This window comes from Cotesia typhae, unplaced genomic scaffold, assembly GCF_013202065.1.
Source record: "Cotesia typhae breed Kobodo isofemale line unplaced genomic scaffold, CoteBio_Ctyphae contig_4, whole genome shotgun sequence".
NCBI classification, from domain to species: Eukaryota; Metazoa; Arthropoda; class Insecta; order Hymenoptera; family Braconidae; genus Cotesia; species Cotesia typhae.
Window position 1 is genome coordinate 5,956,637 of NW_027423748.1, and position 21,690 is coordinate 5,978,326.

Below are 21,690 nucleotides of genomic sequence, written 5' to 3' on the forward strand. Positions count from 1 at the left end.
TTAGTGTATTTCTTGGACAAAATAGGCTATGTCCGGAATATGTTTAGAATACATTCCAGAAAATATACTTTTTCCGTGGGGAATATTTTTAGTTCGAAAAAATTTTTTATTTAATTATTAATTCACCTCAAGAATTGATTTTTATTTGGCCATTTTTGAATATAACACATATTTTTTCAAATAACCCTCATTTCTCCAGATTAAATTAGTTCAATTTCCAGCATGCCAGTATAAAACTATTACAACATCGATATAGAAATAGTATAAATAATATAATATAAAACAAGTGGAGTTGATCAGAATAAGAGTAGAGAGAAGAGCACGAGGCTCACCTCGAGCGGAACTGGTCCGGTTGATTATTAATACCTCGTTATCGTTTGGGGCGTTAAAGGTGCCGCCGGCAAGAGAGGCGAAACCTACTCGATTCTCACCGGTTTGTATCTTGCAAACAGACCGAATAATCTGTAAATTGATCTTTCTATCTTTTACTAGAAAAAAGTTATACAATATTTACTAGATTTTACGCGCTAAGTATATGTTATTATAAGAGCTAGTATTTAATATACGTCTTGTACTCTACTATTCAATTCAATCCTCGAGTTTTTTATTTTTCTACATTAATTTGGGTATTCCGGATCAAGAGTTTTTTCATCAAATTATTCTTATAGTATCAGTGATTTATTTTTTGGCGACTTAATGCCAGAGTTGATCGACACGAATTTCTGAAATGAGATAAGTCAATTGTTTATGATTGTAGTCATGGAAAATTAGTTTGTTTTAAATAAAAATAACAAAGAAAAAGCTACAAATATAAATGTAACCTCTTGTGAAGTAATTTCAAAACATGCAGTTGATCATTATTATGCGGCTGTTTTATTATACATGAAACAAGATGTAAGAAAAGAAAGTTTATACATGTATAAATATGAGACATTAAAAGGTTATGAAGACCTTTAAAATTGGTGCGTTAATATATGAATATAGATAAACATATTTGTTTAATAAATTAACTTGAATTAATAAGCTGTATGTTTAATATATTTAATAACTGCATTTTTGATAGTTTTTAAAAATTAAATCTGTTTTTGGTCTTCAGAATTTTAAGGCACATCATTAAATTTTGATTTATAGGTATTATTTTAATGCTTGGAATAATTTTCAATAAATTTTTAGAGTTAAAATTAATAATTAAGTAACCAAATAACTTATTAATTCAAATCTTTAATTACAAGTTGAATATGTAAGGAGAAAAATTTTATTTTTTGACATTGATCGATTCATTATTACTACCTTTGAAAAAATTTTCTGATCTGAGTTGAAAAAAAAATTCTTTTTTTAATTTGTATCTGTTTTAAAGTAAATATATACGTTAATTACAAATTGGTATAGTATTTAAATTTAAAACCAAAGAAATTGATTTTTACTTCAAAAAAATTAACTCTCTAGTGAGGAGAAAATTTAGCGATCATGTGCCATCTGTCGGAAAATTTTAACAGTACCTTTTATCGAAAAATTATAATATAAGTACAAATATGACCTTATCAACTCTGATATGAGAATTTTAAGTGAAATCAGAACATATTGAGCCAAAAATGACCATATATGAACTGATACGGCCAATTGTCATGGGTATATAAGAATATATTAAAAATTATGTTTGGACATATCAAACTATTTATATAGATTTAAGAATTTTTGAAGGAGATTGTAATTATTGACAATTACAAGACACGGTTTTTGACTATGACTATTGTTTGTACTTTCTGGATGTCAGACGTAATATTTTGTATCGTATGACTTTGTGTTTTTGTTAAATATTTCAAGGTATTTAATTTTTTATTTTTATAATATTTTAATAAGTTCATTGTAATTATTTTAATTAATTTTATTAAATGTTACGCATAGGTTGTCTGATGAAGTCAGAATTATACTGACGAAACGTTGCTAATTGGAATAAATAAAAGAAAACATGAATTTATTTAGTCTACTACATCCTGATTTGGTTTTTTTAAATTATTTAGATAGACTCACAAAAATTTCTGAAAATCCAGAAAAAAATTCCTAAACCAAGGAAAATTTCTTAGTTTAAGAATTTTTTTACTTAAATCAAGACGATGAAATTCTTCAAAACTATTTACTTGATTTAAGTAAATTTTTTTTTCTGTGTATTAATCATTTAACTTCAAAAATTTTCTTTCAAGAAATATCAGCTTTAATTGTATCTTGGAATATGAATACTTTTCTCAATAAATACATTTTTCTTAAATAAGATATTTAACATATGTCTTTAATTTTAAATAGTCAATTGATTAAATCTTTTCCACTGTAAATAAGCCATCATAAAAATGAGTAGATATAATAACTAAACCACGAACCGTTTCTGGTAGATCTACAGATTCGGTAGAATCTGGCGCCAAGTTCCGTTCAAAAATTCCGTTGTAAGCGGAGCGCCAGACTACCGAATGTGTTTACCGTAAGCAGAACGATATTTTTAGGTTGTAAAATTTTATTAATTCTACAGAACTTTTTTTTTCCTCCAATATTACTCTATAATTATACATTATATGTTATATTATCAATATTAATTGATAATGGTCATTGAAAATAATAAATTTTATTTAAAATTAATTAAATTCTCTAGCACAAACTATAGCGACCCAGATTTTTAGATTTTGACTTTTTTCTTATGGAGAAAGTGACATGTCACAGACTAAATAATTCGAGAATGTATGGTAACTCTCTACTAGATGGGAGACTACAGTTAAAAAAAAAAAAGTTATGAGCTTGCGTCGATACTCACTAGGGCTCGTCAATGTTACTCTAACACAAACTGTAGTTAGAAAGTTCGAAATCGAAAATAAAAGAAATAGTAACAATCATCAATATTACAAAAACCATGGAAATTTATTTTACGATTTTATAAAATATAAATATTATGATTGATAATTTGTCTATCAATCTAAACCAAAGGATATACTTGATGGAATTTTATTAATGCTTATTAGTTACTCTACGAAAAATAAAAGTTTAACGTGATTTTATTGTTACAATTGTTTGTGCACTAATTTTCTGCGGCAAAAGTACATAATTTGAATTGAAAATTTTTTCAATCACATAAAATGTTGAAATTTTTTTTTTTAAAATAAAATCTCTAGAATTTACTATCTATCAACTTTACATATGAATTTTTTTAAATTAACTTTTTTTTAAATTAAGTATTATTTATTAACTAGAGTCAATATCTACAAGAGCTCACATTGTTTGGGTTTAGTTTCTATGTAATAGTCAGCTGATCATTGCCTAAGTAATTCTGGTCGAGTGTTTTACAGATATAGGTGGCACTGCTATACTGCGACCGAACTGCGCGGACATTCAAAACGACAATATTCTGTACATAATGCTTATATTCATTATGAGTTTGATGAATCGTATTATTTACTAACAACATAATTATGATAATAATAATATGTAATAAAAATGATCATGCTAATAATAACAATAAAAATGAAGATAATACTGATAGTTATTATAATGATAACAATAGATTGATGTTAAAAATAATTGCATTCATAATATTGAACAATACGATTATTTTATTAAATTATTAAGGATTGTGGTATTAAATCCAAATTCACAATTTCCTAAAATACTAAAAATATAAAAAATTTTTCCTACGATTTTATAAAATATAAATATTATGATTGATAATTCAAGTCTATCAATCTCATCCAAAAGATATACGTGACTAATTTTCATGAAATTTTATCGATGCTACTAGTTTCTTTACGGAAAATAAAAGTTAAATTTATTTTTATAATAATTTTATGAACATTTCATATCCGTGGGAAAAGTACAAACTTTAAATTAAGAATGTAAACAAATTTCTTATGAATACAAAAAAATTTACAGAGTAAACTACTAACTAAACTATCCAACAACCTATGTGTATGTTGTTAAACATATTGTTCTAATTTAATTTAATTTATTAACCAGACCAAATAGATAATACGCTAAACATTGTTTGAGTTTTACTTTCTTCGGATATAACAGCTGTTCAGGGTCTCGAGAATTCTCATTAAGCAGTGTGTACATTCTATGATCTTTTGGTCATTTCCTGTAGGTGGCATTGTTATTCGATTGAGCGGGTTTCAAATAATCATAATTTTTAGATAATTCGTATTGTAGTTATGCGTTTGATGCATTGTCTTATTTACTAGCAACAATATCATAATAATAATAAATGATAATTTAGGAGCTGATTTTTAAAATGGTATCTTTTCATTTTTGATTAATCGAGACACAGAACTGATTATCTCCAATTCTAAATATTTTTATCGAACTTTTTTAATTTTGCTATAAAGTGCTATCGGTTATGAAGCTACAATTTGATTTTGATTTAGGAATCTTCATAATTCTTGAAGTAATAAATATTTAAGAATTCAAAAAACTGCTTTTTTTAAAATATGAAAAGATTCCCTTTTGAAAATCAGCTCCTCAATTGTAATCATATCATAATAACAAATAAAAATAATAATAGTAATATTTAAAATAATGGTAATATCGACAAAACCAAAAGTAATAATAGTTATAATACTAAAATTATAATATCGACAAAGCTAAAAATAATAATAGTTACAATATATTAAAAGTAATTATATCGGTAATTATAAATTGATGTTACAAATAATAGTAATATTAATATTTATTATTATTATTATTATTATTATTATTATTATTACTATAATAATTATTGTTATTATTTAATTATTGTGCATTGACGTATTTAATCTAAATTAACAATTTTTTTGATTAAAAAAAAGCGTTAAAAATTTCTTTATGTATATAAAAAATTTAAAATTCCCATTGATCATCTGGTTTATTGATTAAAACTGAAGATTAAACGATTCTTAGTCATATTAAGTTCTTTAATGCTACTAGTACTATAAAAAAAAAACTAATTTTTTGATCAGGATTTGAGCTCTTTAATTAACGAACATACGACCTTTTATATAATAATATCTTTGCCTGCAATAATCCATTTATTTGTGACTTTTTAATTTTGTGCGGGAAAAGTACAAACCTTAAATTAATAATGTTAAAATTTTTATATGAATACAAAATTTTTCGTATAAACTACTAAACATTCTTATCCACAGATTCGGTAGAATCTGGCGCCAAGTTCCGTTCAAAAATTCCGTTGTAAACGGAGCGCCAGACTACCGACTGTGTTTACTGTAAGCAGAATGGTATTTCGAGGTTGCAAAATTTTATTTAATTATATGGTACTCCTTTTTCCAAAATGATATATCATAAAAGTAAGTCATACTCTATTTTACTGATATTAATTAATTATAATCAATTATAACATTTAATTCACTTAAAATTATTAAATTTTATCAGCACAAACTATATTAAGCCCAGAAATTTCGATCCTGACTTTTTTTTCATGGAGAAAAGTCACCGCCACAGACTAGATAAAATAAAAATGTGTAGTAATCTTACTATAGATACGCAACTACACTGAAAAAAGTTAATTCACAGCTTGCATCTACAACCTCCAGAGTGCACTGGAATTATTTCTACATAAACTGTAGATTCAACGGGATAGCTCACTGAAGTTAGAATCCCAAATTTTTTTCTTTTAATTTTTGATTTTTTCTTCTATCACGTTTTCAGCTTTTCGTTTGTTCTTTATTATTCACTCTCAACATTTGATCGTTTTCCATTTATTTATTTTAAAAAGAATTTATTAATAATGTACCTTTAAGTTAGCCCCCCTGTCACATTTTTTAATATTTTGGTAGCAATTTGGGTCATCAAGCCTCTATTTTTGATTGTTCATGTATATTTAACATTTGTTCCTACTTCACATTTTTTATTTGTTGTTTAATTAACATTTTTAATTAGCTGTATGTATGCATTCTAAATATTTGCACGGCGCATGCGTCAACTTTACGTATATAGACTTTTAGCGCGGTCTTTTGAAAATTATAGTGACAAGCACATCTCATGTGTAAAAAATTAAAAAATTTACGAGTGTAATTTTTTAGGAATTACTATTTAATTAATTCAAGTAATTAAAAAAAAATTGTTAGACGTCAGCCAATATCAATGTCATTAAGTAAATAAATAAATAACTAATAAATATTCATTTCATTCTAAATTTTTTCAAAATATCGAGAGAATTGTTAATCAATGCATGTACATTTTTTTTTATTTTCATCAATTCTATTTTCATGAATACTACGAACTATTAAAAAAAAAAAAAAAAAAAAAAATCCATAACAATTGACAAAAAATTTCATTACTTTATTAAAATAAAACTTATTATAAAATTATTAAAAACTACACGTTGCCCTTTTGTCCTGTGACCTCTATAATTGAAATTACAAGAAAAATACACTTACTCTAATCACTGTGCTGGTCAATATAATTTTCAAAAGTCCGCGCTGAAAGTCTAAACGTAAAGTTGACGCATGCGCAGTGCAAATATTTAGAATACAAATATTCAGCTTATTAAAAATGTTAATTAAACAAGAAATAAACAATTTGAAGTTGGAACAAAGGTTTTTTGTACATGAACAATCATAATCAGAGGTTGTTCCCATTGGATAGTGTACCATTCTATGATTTTGTGATCGTTGCCGATAGGTTGCATTGTTATCCAATCAAATGGATTTCAAATAATTGTAATCTTTAGGTGAAAAGTCTTACAATTATGCGCATGGTGTATTGTGTCATTTACTTACAACAATGTCATAATAATAATAACACTAATAATAAAAATTATAAGACTGAAATTAATTATATCGGTAATACCAAATTGAGGTTAAAAATATCATTATCATTATTATTACTGAATGAATTATTGTTATTATTAAATTAATGTGTATTAGAGTATTAAATCCAAATCAACAACTTTTGTAATTCAAAAAAATGTTAAAATTTTTACTGTATATAAATAAAAATGTAAAATCCCTATTAATAAGATAGTTAATCGCTTTTAACCGCGAAGTTTACGCGGATCAGTCACGTTAAGTTTTTTAATGCTACTAGCTACTATGAGAGAAACAGAATTTCAATTTTTTTATTAGGATTTGATTATCAAAATTAACGAATAAACAACCTATCATATTAGAATAGCTTTGCCTGCATTAATTTATTCATTTATGAATTTTCAATTTTGCGCGGGAAAAATTTAATTTTGAAATTAAGAATGTTAAAATACTTTATAAATACAAAATTTCTAGAACAAACTATCAAACAACTTCATATGTGGATGGTTTTCAAACCTATTCTTTCTATTGAATTTCATTTATTAACTAGACTAAATACACAACAGGCTAAAGATTGTTTGAGTTTTACTTTCTTCCTTCAGGCCAGCAGTTCAAGATTTAGGCAATTCTCATTGCATAGTGTACACATTCTACGACTTTGTAGTCGTTGCCTGTAGGTGGCATTGTTATTCAATTGAGCGGATTTCAAATAATTGTAATTTTTAGGCCATAGGTATTACAATTATGCGTATGATGCATTGTCCCCTTTATTAACAATAATGTCATTGTAACAATAACAATGATAATCATTATAAAAATGAAATTTATTATATCGGTAATGATAAATTGATGTTAAAAGTATCATTATCATTGTTTATCATTACCAAAATAATTATTGTTATTGTTAAATTTATGTGTAGTAGAGCATTAAATCTAGATTAACAAGTTTTTTAATTTAAAAAAATGTTAAACTTTAACTATATATACATAAAAAATTTTAAATCCCCATTGATAAGCTAGTTAATTGATTGAAACCGAAGAGTTTACACGGGTCAGTCACGTTAAGTTTTTTAATGCTACTAGCTACTATGAGAGAAACAGAATTTTAATTTTTTTGTTAGGATTTGATTTTCAAAATTAACGATAAAATAACCTTTTATATGATAATAGCTTTACCTGCATTAATTAATTTATTTACATATTTCTAATTTTGCGCGGGAAAAGTTCCATTTTAAAATTAAGAATGTATTAAGAGGCGAGCAAAAAATTACACTTAACAAAAAGATATGAAATCCGAACAAAAACAGTTTCACTGTAAAAAATTGCGCCAAGTCCACGTTCATAAAACTCATCTCAATAACATCTGCACTTTGCAAAAAAAATAAGACTCGTTACAATAATTTTCATTCTATACAAAAAAAAGTTAAATACAAAAAAATACCAAGAAACCGTCATAATGTTGAAAAAATTGAAAAAAATTTGTTGAAAATTTAAAAATTAAGAAAAAATTTTTTTATCGTACTTGGCGCGCGTCATTGAGTACCCCAAATTTTTTCGAACGAATTTCAACCCGAGAAAAAACGATTTCGCTTGAATTTATGTAATGTAAATATGTATAATTATATAATATATATATATATATATATATATTATATCTTATCAGCTCTAATTATATAATATATGATTTCATACATTATTATGTTTATAGATTCACATCAGTGAAGTATACTCAACGAATTAAAAACACTGCTTACTGGATTAATATCAGTTTCAGTGAAAAAATCCGTTTCGAAAATTTTTTTCAGATTTTTAGTGAAAATAACTGTCAATATGGTAGTCTGGTGAAGATATCTGAAATAACACAAAATTTTTTAATTCAATTTTTTTCAGTTCCGTCATTAAGCTTTCATGAAGAAACTTGATCGTGCTTCGTTTAATTGTAATTAACACATTTTGATTGGCTATCACACCGCATTTTCTCAATTTAGTCGGCCATATGTTTTATTTTTTAGTCAACTCAATTTTCGCAGTGATTCCACTACAGAGTCAACGTATGCAGGCGTATTCACTTGTAAGCAAATTGCATAACCGAACAGGAGAGGGCGTTTTATTGAAATCATAAACGATGTGCGGAGAATTTAAAAATTTCAAATAAAATACGTATGCCATGTTGATTTTACCTAACTTTTGTTAAACGTATCATAAAATAATATTTCATTAATTACATTTATGCATTTTATAGGTTGACTTACTTATAAATGTTGAAACATTAAAAGGATGTTCTTGTATCCTGAAAAAATTTGGGGTACTCAATGACGCGCGCCGAGTACGATAAAAAAATTTTTTCTTAATTTTTAAATTTTCAACAAATTTTTTTCAATTTTTTCAACATTATGACGGTTTCTTGGTATTTTTTTGTATTTAACTTTTTTTTTGTATAGAATGAAAATTATTGTAACGAGTCTTATTTTTTTTGCAAAGTGCAGATGTTATTAAGATGAGTTTTATGAACGTGGACTTAGCGCAATTTTTAACAGTGAAACTGTTTTTGTTCGGATTTTCGTTTCCACACGATATTATAACTGATATTATTTAGCCCAACACAATATTGATACCTTATAGTCTGGTTTTATCTCCTCAAATTCGCATTAACATAATTTTTACTCTCTTTCAATATAAAGATCGTTTATATATTAAACATATTACCACTTTCTCTCTCTTAATCTCTGGCCTAAGATGGTTATGATCGAGGGAGACAAGGAGGCACCGATGGAGCTTCTTAACGACTTAAAAAAGGGAAAAAAGAGAGAAAGAGTGAGAGAGCGAGAGAATAACCAGCCGGTCTTTTGTTTTATATCGACCTGAGAGTTTTTCGATTATCGAACACGTTGCCTTACCAACGATCGGCTAACTTAACAGTCACGCCCCTTACAAATGCCCGCTCCACCCTTTCCAACGCCGTTATACTTATGTATACGTATAGTATGCCTATATTAGTATACATATAGATTTTTTACACATATAAATCGTTATCCACCTCTTAATTCATGCCCTTCTTTTTGCCTTTAAATTAATTTACAGCGATTAATTTTTAATTAAACCCACGATCGCGAGAAAAAGCAATAAACGTTTATAATAATTCGCTTCGCGGAAATTTCATCAGACATTTTATTCTGTTGTGTGTCTTCTCGTTTAGTTTAGTTTTGTTATTATTATTTTTTATCTCTGTATTTTCTTTCCTTCTTTGGCTTTGGCTTTTGCTTTTTCATTTTTTGATTTTATTATTGAAAAATGAGAAATGAATAAAAAAAAAATATTACTGAGAGAATAGTCCCACAGTTTGTATCCACGCCTACTCATAACGATATTTTAATTAAAACCGAAGCGGCTCTCAAGCTGGACCTCGAGGAGAAATTCAATCTTGAGATAATAAATGATCCTTGGTTACTCCCTCTTTTCCCCTTACCAACACCTATATAACCACCTAAGAATCATCTCTCCTGTTGTGCTGACGAGCCGACACCTTACTTTAAATAGTTCACACCTGTGTTGAGAAAATTTTTCGTACATTTCTTTTATTTTTTATTTTACTTTTTCCGAGTCATCATTTTTACTTTTTTTCTCGGTATTTATTGTATTTTCTTCCATCAAAATTTCTTATTATTATTATTTTTTTTTTATTCTCGATTTTTTGGACATTTTTTTAAAAATGAACAGCACAAAAATTTTAGACAGTATTATGTGTTACGCAACATATTTACCTTAAAAGTCTAAAAAAAATTTAATAATGTATATAAATATATATTTATCGGTCGTTAATAAATTTTATAAAGATATAAATAGCTGTAAATATTTAATAAAAAGTATTTTTTGTTGAGCCGGAAATGGGTTATTGTTTATAATGTATAATGTTTCATAACCGAGAAAGCGGAAGTAGATATAGTCCAGATCATGGTCAGACATTTAAAATTTAAACCCTCGCAATTTCTACCGTGGGATCACTGGAATTTGACATAACATATTACATATTGCAGACATATGTGGCGGTAGGACGTAGGTTACCTGACTAAGCAAAAAAACAACATAATTATTGTAACAAAAAATAAACAAAGCAGCCTATTGAGGCTTATGGGCTGGACATATATATCTAAATTGATCCGTCATCCATCCGTAGATCATAATTAATTTGGTCCTTTTGGTGAACTCGAGCGAGTCAGCGATTGAATTTCATTCCGAGAATTCGTTCCGCCTCTTTTCTTCGACAGAAAACATTTCGGTTTATTTATTGTATTTTTTTCTTTTCTTTGTAATCAAGTCTTTTGTACTTACGAAATTTTTGTATACGTATTAATTAATAACCTTTTTTTTTTAAGAGTTTTTTTTTTTTACTGAATTGGGGTACGGCAGAGGGGCACGGAATTGGGCAACCAATTTCTAGACAACATAAATCCTAAATTCTGTATGGCCTGATACAGTTAAATTTTTATATCAGGCCAAATCAAAAATTATATTCTGAAAAAAAAAAAAGTTTATTTTTTTTTTCAATTTAAAAGTAACAAGTTTTTAGTAAAAAAATAAATTTACTATTATTTTTCAAGAATATTTCTTTGCTGAAGAATTTTCTATATCGACTGAAGGTAACGTAGTTTTAAAGAGTCACAATACTTACCTATCGAAGATATGAATCTGCTAAGCCAAGAAATCAGAATCCAAGACAAAAAATTTAGAACCGTAAAATTGATCGACTGCAACACAATTTTATCGTTGAATCATCGTATTTGTATCAAAATTTCTTATCAGCAACAATTCCGCACTCTTAATTTCCTGTCTTGATCCCCAATCCTACTCAGTCCTTAATCGCGCTCTATTTACAAAAAAGTAATCTCATAATCAGATAGTCGATATTTATAAATAGCTTGCGGTACATAATAATTAACCGAGTGATTTAGCAGTTAAATGTCTCTATTAGTCGTGGGGTGTTAAACTGGTGGGTCATATGTGTTGGCAGCGTGTGTACAAGTTATCCTCGTACTTGCGATCAGCCAGAGAACCACATCATACTCTTTCCACTTTAGCTTACGCTACACACGATATACTACCATCGAAGAACGTCCTGAGCTTGACGAGTCCATTATAAAATTAATAACTATAAATCTTAGCTCGGCGTCGGTACAGTAGCACGTGGCCGACCATTTTTCATACTACGGTTAATTATACGCAAGTGCAAATTGAGCGAAACTGAAGAAGTAACAAGCCCATGCAAGTATGAGAGAAGATAAAAGAACAAGTAGTTTCATACCTGCGCATGCACATGTATAAATACATTACATCACCACCACTAACCACTAAAAACTGCTTCTTCTTTTCTTTTTTTATTTATTTTTTTTTTTTTCGCTTGGTACAATATTTTATTTATTTTTATTATTATTTGAAACTCAAAACACCTGAGTTATTGCAGTAGATCGGTAGATTAACGAAAAAAACTATTAACAATAAATTTAGTTGGGTTGTGTAAATTATTTTTTAATCAAAATGTGTATAACAATTTAAATTATGTTTGTCAATAAAAAAAAATGTTTCATTTTATTTTATAACCCGAAAAAATAATTACCATAATTATTTTTTGTATATACATTTTGTTAATTATTTTACTGGACATAAATTTTTTAATTAATTAATCGTAATAAATTTTAAATAAAAATAAAACTGAATGAATTAAGCAATTATTTTTTAGATCCAATGAATAAAAATCACGACACATAATAAATATATATATATATATAGTAGGGTGATTCAAAAAAAAAGAATATTTTTTTTTTCGTTTGGTACTCTGAAAAATAGGTTCCTAGACACCTCTAAGAAAGCCTCTCCAATCATGAGTTCTTAATTGTAACGGGAAGGTCCTCCTTCTTACAGTTTTCTATTTTTTCTTATTATCAGATAGAAAAATTTATATCTCGCTTCCAACTACTTGAAAAAATATCTTGTTCCTTAGATTTTGTAGGAAATTGAATGCTCTACAAAAAAGGTCTCTTACGATTTTTTCGTAAACCCAACCGTTTAAAAGATATTAACGGTTAAAGTTTGATTATTTTTGGGAAAATTTTTTATTTCTTATGAATTTTATAACTCAATGAAAAAAATCATTATGAATGATGAAACTCATAGTTTTGTAGGAAATTTACTGCTCTATAAAAATGGTCTCTTATGATTTTTCGATCAAGTTGAGCGTTTACGAGATATTCATCGTCAAACATCAATGCATATCAATTTTTCTAGTTTTTGATCAATAATTCGAAAAATTTCAATTTATTCTGTGAGTTTCAAGGAAATTTAGACAAATTTGAGTTTCTATGAATAGAAATATGTTATGAACTATTTTTTTAATTAGTTTTTTTAGTCTTGGACATGTTTGATTACATTAAAACAAAAAATTAGTGCATTTTTTTAAATATATAATTCAATTTAGTGTGTTTCACATGTGTTTCACTTTTTTATCGAAGAATTTATTTATTTAATTATCAACTGCCATATAATTTTCAATATTGTCAACATAACGGTACACTTTTACTGTAAATAATTTCCTCTATTGCAGTTTGGGTAGTTTTTTCGATGTTCTTTGATAATTTGCAATAAGTATTGGAATTGCTCTTCATTTTTGTCAAGCATTGATTATACTCACTAACTAATGCAACAGCTCGTTCTGCTGAATCATTAACAACTTTCAATTGGTTAAAGTATTCTTTATTTTCAATGTAACTGTCATTAGTAGGCCACGATTCAATATCTTTATCAAGGAAGTCATATGGTAAATCAAAGATTTTAAAGAGATTTAAAGACTTTTTAGAAACAAAGTCACTCAGACTTTTTGCGTTAATGAATTCAAATCGTTTTTATCAATTATAAATTTTTAGCTTTAGAATCTGTACCGTTACGAGTATTAACAGCTCCAACAATATTTTTTTACTTCCAATGAAACGGTATCGTCAAATAATGATAAAATGGCAAGTTCATCACTTAAATACCATAAATGCAAAATCATTTTTTCACAAGTTGCTGAAGAAATCAATGAATTGATATTTTTGTACTCGAATAAATTTTTCAAAAACTGCAAGTCATGATTAGCAGCAGTTGTTGCAGAAGTTGATGAAAACCAAGCTTTTAAATACAGTGTAACTATAAATATACAAATTTGCCGAAGACCGTCCAATTCTTTATTAGAAAGTTTAAATTCATTTCTGAATAGAAACATTTTTAAACTGTAAATTGCCTTCGCCATCCACCTAGCATGATGAATTGCACCAGGACGTTTGAAAAAATTTCTTCTTGAGGCATTTCTCCAAGGAAAATCAACGACAATTCCAACAATTCTTTATAGTCATCTCGGGGTTGTAGTAACTATCAAAAACAATTAAAAATTTGTCAGAAACAAGAAAATTTTTTTTTCTTAAAATCGCAGTTAAATCATACCTGTAAGGATTGTGCAATTAAACTAGATATTTCATTTTTTTATCCAAAATGATATCAGCAACAACAGTATCTTCAATTCCAGATTTATAATTAGTTTTATTTATTTCATCCCATGATTTTTTAAATCTTCCGAACATTGGTACGTTTGGCTCAGATGACACAGGCCAATATACTTCAAATGCACTTCTCAATATGATCTCAAAAATGTGGTGACGACATGGTAACCAGATTAACTCTCTTCCCAAAGTCTTTTCAATTGCCTTACATGTACCGTTATGAATTCCTGTATAAAGAAAATAGATAACTATCGTTAAATTTAATATTTTCAACAAATAGTAGATTATATTTAAAATCCAAATGAGTAAATAATTCTCAATAATTTCAAAAGTGAAATTCAGTAAGCAATAAAAATTAAACTAGAACGTTAATAATTAAATATTTTTTAGATTAAATTATCATTGATAAGTTACCTGTATTAACTGCCGTCGTGTCAAAACACATCGCCTTAACATAATTAGTAATACCCCATTCACTCAATGTCGATAAAATGGCTGATGTTTGATTGTCTGCCGTCCCAGAATTCATTTTTGGAACCCCAAGTAATTGTTCGGTACCAAATGCAGTTAAAATAACTGGTAGCCGTTCCACAGATTTTGATCCAACAAGGTCATTCAGCATTTTTTCGTCCCAATGCACAACGTATTTATCGTGTGTCTTAAAGTTGTCATTAAGTCCTTTAGCAATGTCTTCTCTTTGAAGCATACGAGCTCGTTGAATTGAACTATAACTGAGCGTTGTATCTTCAATTTTAATACCTACTGCTAGTAAAACCGGAGCAATAATAAACATCGCATTTCTACTGCTGACATTAGCTCGGTCGAGTCCAAAAATGACTTCAGGAGTTAAGACATCAAGTTTTGCTCGTTTTGTCGGAATTGGAGGTTCATACTCTGAATCAGATCCAAAATTTGTAACTCCACTTAATGTATACGTAGAGAACGACTCCGATTTTTCACTTGGAACAATCGCATGACTGGTAGACGGTTGATCTAAGTCTGGAATAAGATCTGTTTTATAAATTAAACGAAGAAAATGTATAGAATTTATTCATTTTGATGACAAATAATTAAGAAAGGACTCCAAAAATTGTCTAGTCAAATGTCATCTAGTCATCTATGAAAAGTTACACTACTACCTGACTTTATAATAATTAAATATCTCAGATACTTACTACTCTCATCTATTCCCATCATAGTTGTGGTTAAGTTTGATACAGGTACATTATTAGAAAGAATCTCTTTATGGGTACCGAATTTTTTATCCAAATACAACTTTCTAATATTATCATCAAGCACTTTTAAGGATTTTTCGCTCACAATGTCGAATAATTGTTCAAGATCAGTCTGAAATTTCATTTCCTTTTGGTTTTGTGCTGAATTCTTTTTATCGAAATTTTTTTGTAATTTTAACCATTGACTGTGATAGCGAAGAAATTTTTTGACTGCATTATGAGCTCCACTAGTTGGAATCTAATTTTTCTCCACAGTTCAATAACTTGGTCAACTGAATTTTTAGCACTTTGTTTGATTGAATACTTTAAAATTTTAAGTTGGTAGAAAAACACACGCATAACCTCTTTCACTTTTGGTAACTTACGTTCCGAAATTCTTTGTAGAGGTATTCCGATAAAACGTATTTCTTTATTCATTGTAGGTTAATTGATGATAAATAAATTTATGTGATGATTATAAGACTTATTTAAAATGAATTATTTTATTACGTATTCAAGATGATCAGTTTTAGGAACACTGAAAATACGGTATTAAATGGGTAGATACTGAAGATAGTTGAGAGTAAAAAACATAGATGGCGTTAGTTTCAGAAGACAAACAGAAGAAGAAATGGAATTCAAAACAAAAATCCCCTCGAACGAAAATTTTATGTATATTTTGTGAAAAACAATTTAAAAATACGCACTGAACAAATTTCATAATAATAAATGACAACGCGATTAAGATTTTAAATTATTAAAGATAAAATTAAAAAAATATTATTAGAATAAAAACTTTCAAATGAATTTTTGAACAGAAAACATCTATAGGAGTTGCTTTTATAATAAAAACTCAAATTTGTCTAAATTTCCTTGAAACTCACAGAATAAATTGAAATTTTTCGAATTATTGATCAAAAACTAGAAAAATTGATATGCATTGATGTTTGACGATGAATATCTCGTAAACGCTCAACTTGATCGAAAAATCATAAGAGACCATTTTTATAGAGCAGTAAATTTCCTACAAAACTATGAGTTTCATCATTCATAATGATTTTTTTCATTGAGTTATAAAATTCATAAGAAATAAAAAATTTTCCCAAAAATAATCAAACTTTAACCGTTAATATCTTTTAAACGGTTGGGTTTACGAAAAAAATCGTAAGAGACCTTTTTGTAGAGCATTCAATTTCCTACAAAATCTAAGGAACAAGATATTTTTTCAAGTAGTTGGAAGCGAGATATAAATTTTTCTATCTGATAATAAGAAAAAATAGAAAACTGTAAGAAGGAGGACCTTCCCGTTACAATTAAGAACTCATGCTTGGAGAGGCTTTCTTAGAGGTGTCTAGGAACCTATTTTTCAGAGTACCAAACGAAAAAAAAAATATTCTTTTTTTTTGAATCACCCTAATATATAGATATATGTTTTGAGTGTTGCAAAATGCAGAGGGTGATGGACTTTTATACAGAAGCGGGCCGGTTTAGTAGGTAAGTTTGCGTGCCTAACAAACATTACCGTGACCAACTCTCGCGGCAGCAGCCAGTTTGAATTTCGAACGTTCCAAGGGATAATTCCATCGACGGGGTGTTCTAATTGGCCTCTCATTACCGATGCTCGCTTATTTCCTATCATATACCTCCAACATATCCAGTCGAGAGAATAGAAATGTTAATGTAAATGTATACATATATTGTGAGTGTAAATGTATGGATGAGTGTGAGTAGTTGAGGGTAGAGCTGGAATTCTCCTCGGTCGTTCCCGTCCTATCCGGGATAGGAAACTTATTGCAGTTTCTCTCTATTATTCTCTTCCACATGGATAACTGGAGACTATCTGATTATCTCTTTCACTTTAACAATACTCTATTCTGTGTTCTGTATTGGAGAAGTCTACCGACCCATTGGTGACCCAACGATTATTGCTAGTTATTATCTACCGCGGGAGCATTCGATTTAATGGGCAATTGTTTCGAACGCCAGCCAACGTGGCTGTTAATAGAAATTTACTGTTTGTCCGGTCACCAATTCGGTAACAATCCGAATTCGATAGAAACTCTATAATAGCCGCTCATACCAATGAATTATGCAACGCGATAACGATAAATTTAATCATTTTAATTGTTTTGCGCGCCGGTTGTTAAAGTTCGCGGTTATTAATTGAATAGATGATTCTGAGAGGCATGGTTGATGGCAAAAAGAGATGATAGGTTGGGCAACTCGAAAATCCACACCTCAAATTATTTTCAGTTGTTAAATAAATTTTTTATCCGCTGAGTCGAGAGAATAAGGAAAATTTTTTCACATTAAATTTAGTATTATAGAAAAGATTTTGACTTAAATTTGTTCCGACGCATAAAAAAGTTCACGTATGACTATAAGAAAATTTGATATCTACATGTGTTTTGATATGCCCATACTTCACTGAGAAAAAAACACTTTTATTAAGAAAATTTTCTTGTTTCAAGAATTTATGTTCTTGAAAATTTTCAAGAGCTTGTTAAATTGAGTGAAATAATTTTTACTTAATTTAAATAAAGCTATCCTCTTGTTTATCTATTATCCAAAGATAAATATTGATGCTCTTCTCTTCAGAAATTAATAATTAATAATTATAGAATATTCGATCGTCATCGAGTTTCTTGAACCAAAAAATTGTTAATTGAGTAAAAGTATTTTTTTTTCTCAGTGTTGACTTGACATGACCGGATATGCCAATATATATTTTTTTTCGATAAAATGTAGTGCTGACACTTTCCGACAGATGACACATGATCGCTGGATCTTCTCTTTACAAGAGAGTTAAATTTTAATATAAAAGCTAAGGAGCTTATTTGAGATTAATCAAGCGAAATTTCCCAAAATGATCAATAACTGTGGTTTCCTTAAAAAAATTCATAATCGTGATTTAAAAACAAGTTTATTCATTCAAAATATAAAAAAAAAGTTCTACTTGACCTTATTAGTAACGAAGTTCCAAATACTGTTGATATTCGTGAACCAAATGGGTGATATCTTGAATAATTATTAGTGATTATTTCAATTCAAGAAAAATAAATTGTTGGCTAACGTATGGGTTATTCTGTTTAAAAGTAGAAGAGTGATTTGTAAAGTTCTTAAACTAGCAACTTTTTTTTCACTATTCTTAATTTTTTCTTTATTCAATTCGTAAATTTTTGAATTCTTAGTTCAATTCTACTAATTTAATAGAACCGAATCACTCAAAGCATAAGATTAAAATTTGAAAGAGAATATTTTTCTTAAACCTTTTTTTTTATTATAATTAAGTCGTTATTAAAACAATTTATTGGCATTTCATTTTATGGACATTATAATCAAATACTTATATCTCAAATGATGCATGCAAAAACGAATGTCCCCTCAAGAATTAACGATAAAACAATTTTTCACTTATTACTTAGTGTTCCGGTAGTTTCAAATGAAGCTCCTGAAAAAAATGGCCAGCCTTAAGAAACTACAACGTTTGACAGCTGTTCGGAATAACTTTAAAATATATATATTGTGTATATTTTTAAGTGAAAAAAGTGAGGACCGGAGGCTGGAGGAGCATCAATTTCGCTTGATTATCCTTTTAAACTCTCTCTGGAGAGCCAAGTGTACACATACGCGTAGCGTATACATATATGTCGCGAATATATGAAGACGATATATAAGTATCAGAATTGGTATCGAGCCTCGTCTTGTATCAGTATTAGTATTAGTACTAGCGCTAGTATAGGTATGCAGTATGTAGTATGTAGTCTCAGGACAGAAAACCTACTATAGATTACCAAGCCTGTTATTACGTTAGGACGGAGGTTTTTTCGGGACTAAAAATTGGTTTTTAATGCGGGGTTCGTCGCTTTCTTCTCCAGCCTCGGGGTACCCCCTTGTCGGATAATAACTATATTACTCAAGCACATACTATACGACCACGCGTTCTTGTCTTCTACAATACAAACTCTATCATGGATGTGGTGGTCTGTAGACATGTACACTCTTCAGATCCAATATTACGAACCTTCAGAAAGAAGACGCCAAGAGTCTCTGATGCGCATCGTGAGATTTCTTTAAAATATCCAGGAAACTCCCTTCTTTAATGTTGATCCATTCCTTCCTATATTTGCCCTGCCCATCCATCAATTTAATGTACAGTAAACCCGATAAAGTATTCACAATAATTTACCTAATCTGTTTTGTACAACTATGTAATACAATGTTATTTTGTTAATTCAAATATGAATAAGGTTGTGAGTTTTAAATTATCAGAAGGTCAATAAATTACAAGATTGTTGTAGTAGTCTTGTTTTTTCTTTTTTGAAACGTGGAATGTACAGATTTTGTTTAATAGACAAGAACATCAAACATTTGCTTTGCTTTGCTTCATTGTATTTAGAAGATATAAAAAAAAAAAAAAAAAAAAAAAAAAAAGAAAAGCTTTTTCTCATATCAAAATTCAGAAATTAATATCTTACGAGAAAAAACAACATCTTTCTGTAAACTTAAAAGTATTTTAAGTTCAGTTGAATGGATAATATGATAAAAAAAAAATTGAGCCAAATATTTTCATGTTGACTTTTGATTTATACATTTTTTTTTTTTAATTCCAGAGTTCTGCAAGCTTACAATCATTTGAAAAATTTTTTTCTGCTTCTCTAAGTCTTCTTTTTGAAATTAAGTCATGCTTATTTATGTAGCTATAATAGTTTTCGAAATTTTTAAAAGATACAATTAAAAAACTTAAAAAAAGAGTGAAATTTTTAATTTTACATAACTTTTAAAAACAAATTTTATTTTTTTCTTTTAGCAGGATTTTCTTGACGAAGATTAGGACGATCAATGAATAGTTCATTTTAATTAAGGTAATTTATTTTCAAATGTCTTTACTTTCCTCTTCGATAAAGTTTTTGTTATTATAAAAAAAAAGAATTTCATGTATGTTCAACCATAAAAACTTTCATTTTAAAAATCTCATAATCAAACTTTCTACATTTGATCGACATTTTTTTTTTTTTAATATAGAACAATTTTTTTTTTTTAATGTCAAACAATTTTTTTTGTTAGTAGAGAAAAACATTGTGAATAACTGAATCCGACCGTAAATAGCTTACCATTTTAAAACACAGTAAATTTTTCTAGATTTTTTTAAAGATCGATTTGTCAATAGAAGAATCTCACACACAGGAATTTTAGAGAAAAAAAGTATCAAATTGTGCGCTCAAATCAATAAAACATCCGATAATTCCTGCAAAAATTGGTTCCGAAAATTTTGCAGTTATCATTCATTTTGAATAAAGACAGCAACACAGTAATTGTACGATAATTTTTACTGATAACTCCTCTTTTTATCTTTAAAATCATTTTCTTTTTGAAAATTACAGTGATAACACCATCACTTTAAAAATTTATCAAACTTATTTATCGATCATTACTTTGTCCATAAGTATATACACTATGTGTAGTTATTATATCATTTAGCTATAATATACAACAAATTTCACATACGATATACAATTTAACACGACAAAGCCGATAACTCGATCTAAAAGCGGGTGCAGAGTAAGTAAAGAGCATAGCCTCGACACTTGGCGCTTGAGGCACACAATATGTTATTATTCATTTGATTTAAACTTTTAGCCGTAACGGGCTGCAACAAAGTAACAAAAAATTCATAAATAATAATAGTAATGAAAAAAATGTAAATGACTTTTTACATGAGTGAAATATTCGTGGCATGGTCCTTTACGTTATGTGATGTGGCGTGGTGTGAACCAGAGGATTTATTATAAGAAATATATATACATATATATCGCGTCTAAGGTTCTTAGCTCTTGCTCTTATACAGCCTTGGTCAGTTAGAGGGCGCGTGTATAACTGTGGGCAGCACTCGAGGAGGTGCTAGTAAGAGGCGGTACTGGCTCGTAAACCTTAGATTTACTTCTGGCTGGCCGCCATCAAGGTACGAGTGCACCATGCACAGGATTGTAGATCTTGCATTACATACACATACAAATATTATTACGTACATATATATGTCTACTCTCCGTTCTCGTGTGCAGAACCTCGGAGAATCGTCTCGAGATAGTTATCGTTAATATTACCCAGGGTACAGTTCAGAATTTCCCGCGAGAGGGACCGAGAACGAGAGAGAGCAGGACAAAAACGAAAAGA

General features: G+C 28.4%; 1 protein-coding gene and 1 long non-coding RNA gene across 2 annotated transcripts; one reads left to right on the forward strand and one right to left on the reverse strand.

The window, feature by feature from the left end:
* Positions 1–6,363: 6,363 nt before the first annotated feature.
* LOC141527113 (uncharacterized) lies at positions 6,364–13,430 on the forward strand. The gene is made up of 3 exons (XR_012479142.1): positions 6,364–8,376; positions 8,485–8,715; positions 8,789–13,430. It is a non-coding gene; the product is annotated as an uncharacterized LOC141527113 (long non-coding RNA).
* Positions 13,431–14,263: 833 nt separating this feature from the next.
* Positions 14,264–16,285, reverse strand: LOC141527626 (uncharacterized). Its single transcript, XM_074243197.1, has 3 exons — positions 15,478–16,285; positions 14,717–15,313; positions 14,264–14,529 (listed from the first exon to the last, which is right to left on the reverse strand). Exons 1-3 carry the CDS (start codon positions 15,659–15,661, stop codon positions 14,264–14,266), a joined length of 1,047 nt encoding a protein of 348 aa, XP_074099298.1. The 5' UTR covers positions 15,662–16,285.
* Between the last annotated feature and the right edge of the window lie 5,405 nt (positions 16,286–21,690).

Bases quoted from the DNA above. Each gene is read 5' to 3' on its own strand.
- LOC141527626 (XM_074243197.1), bottom strand. From the start codon at position 15,661: ATGAAATTTCAGACTGATCTTGAACAATTATTCGACATTGTGAGCGAA. The intron at 15,314-15,477 runs GTAAGTATCTGA...TTTATAAAACAG, and splicing joins GATGGGAATAGATGAGAGTA to ATCTTATTCCAGACTTAGAT. The intron at 14,530-14,716 runs GTAACTTATCAA...TTCTTTATACAG, and splicing joins CACGACGGCAGTTAATACAG to GAATTCATAACGGTACATGT.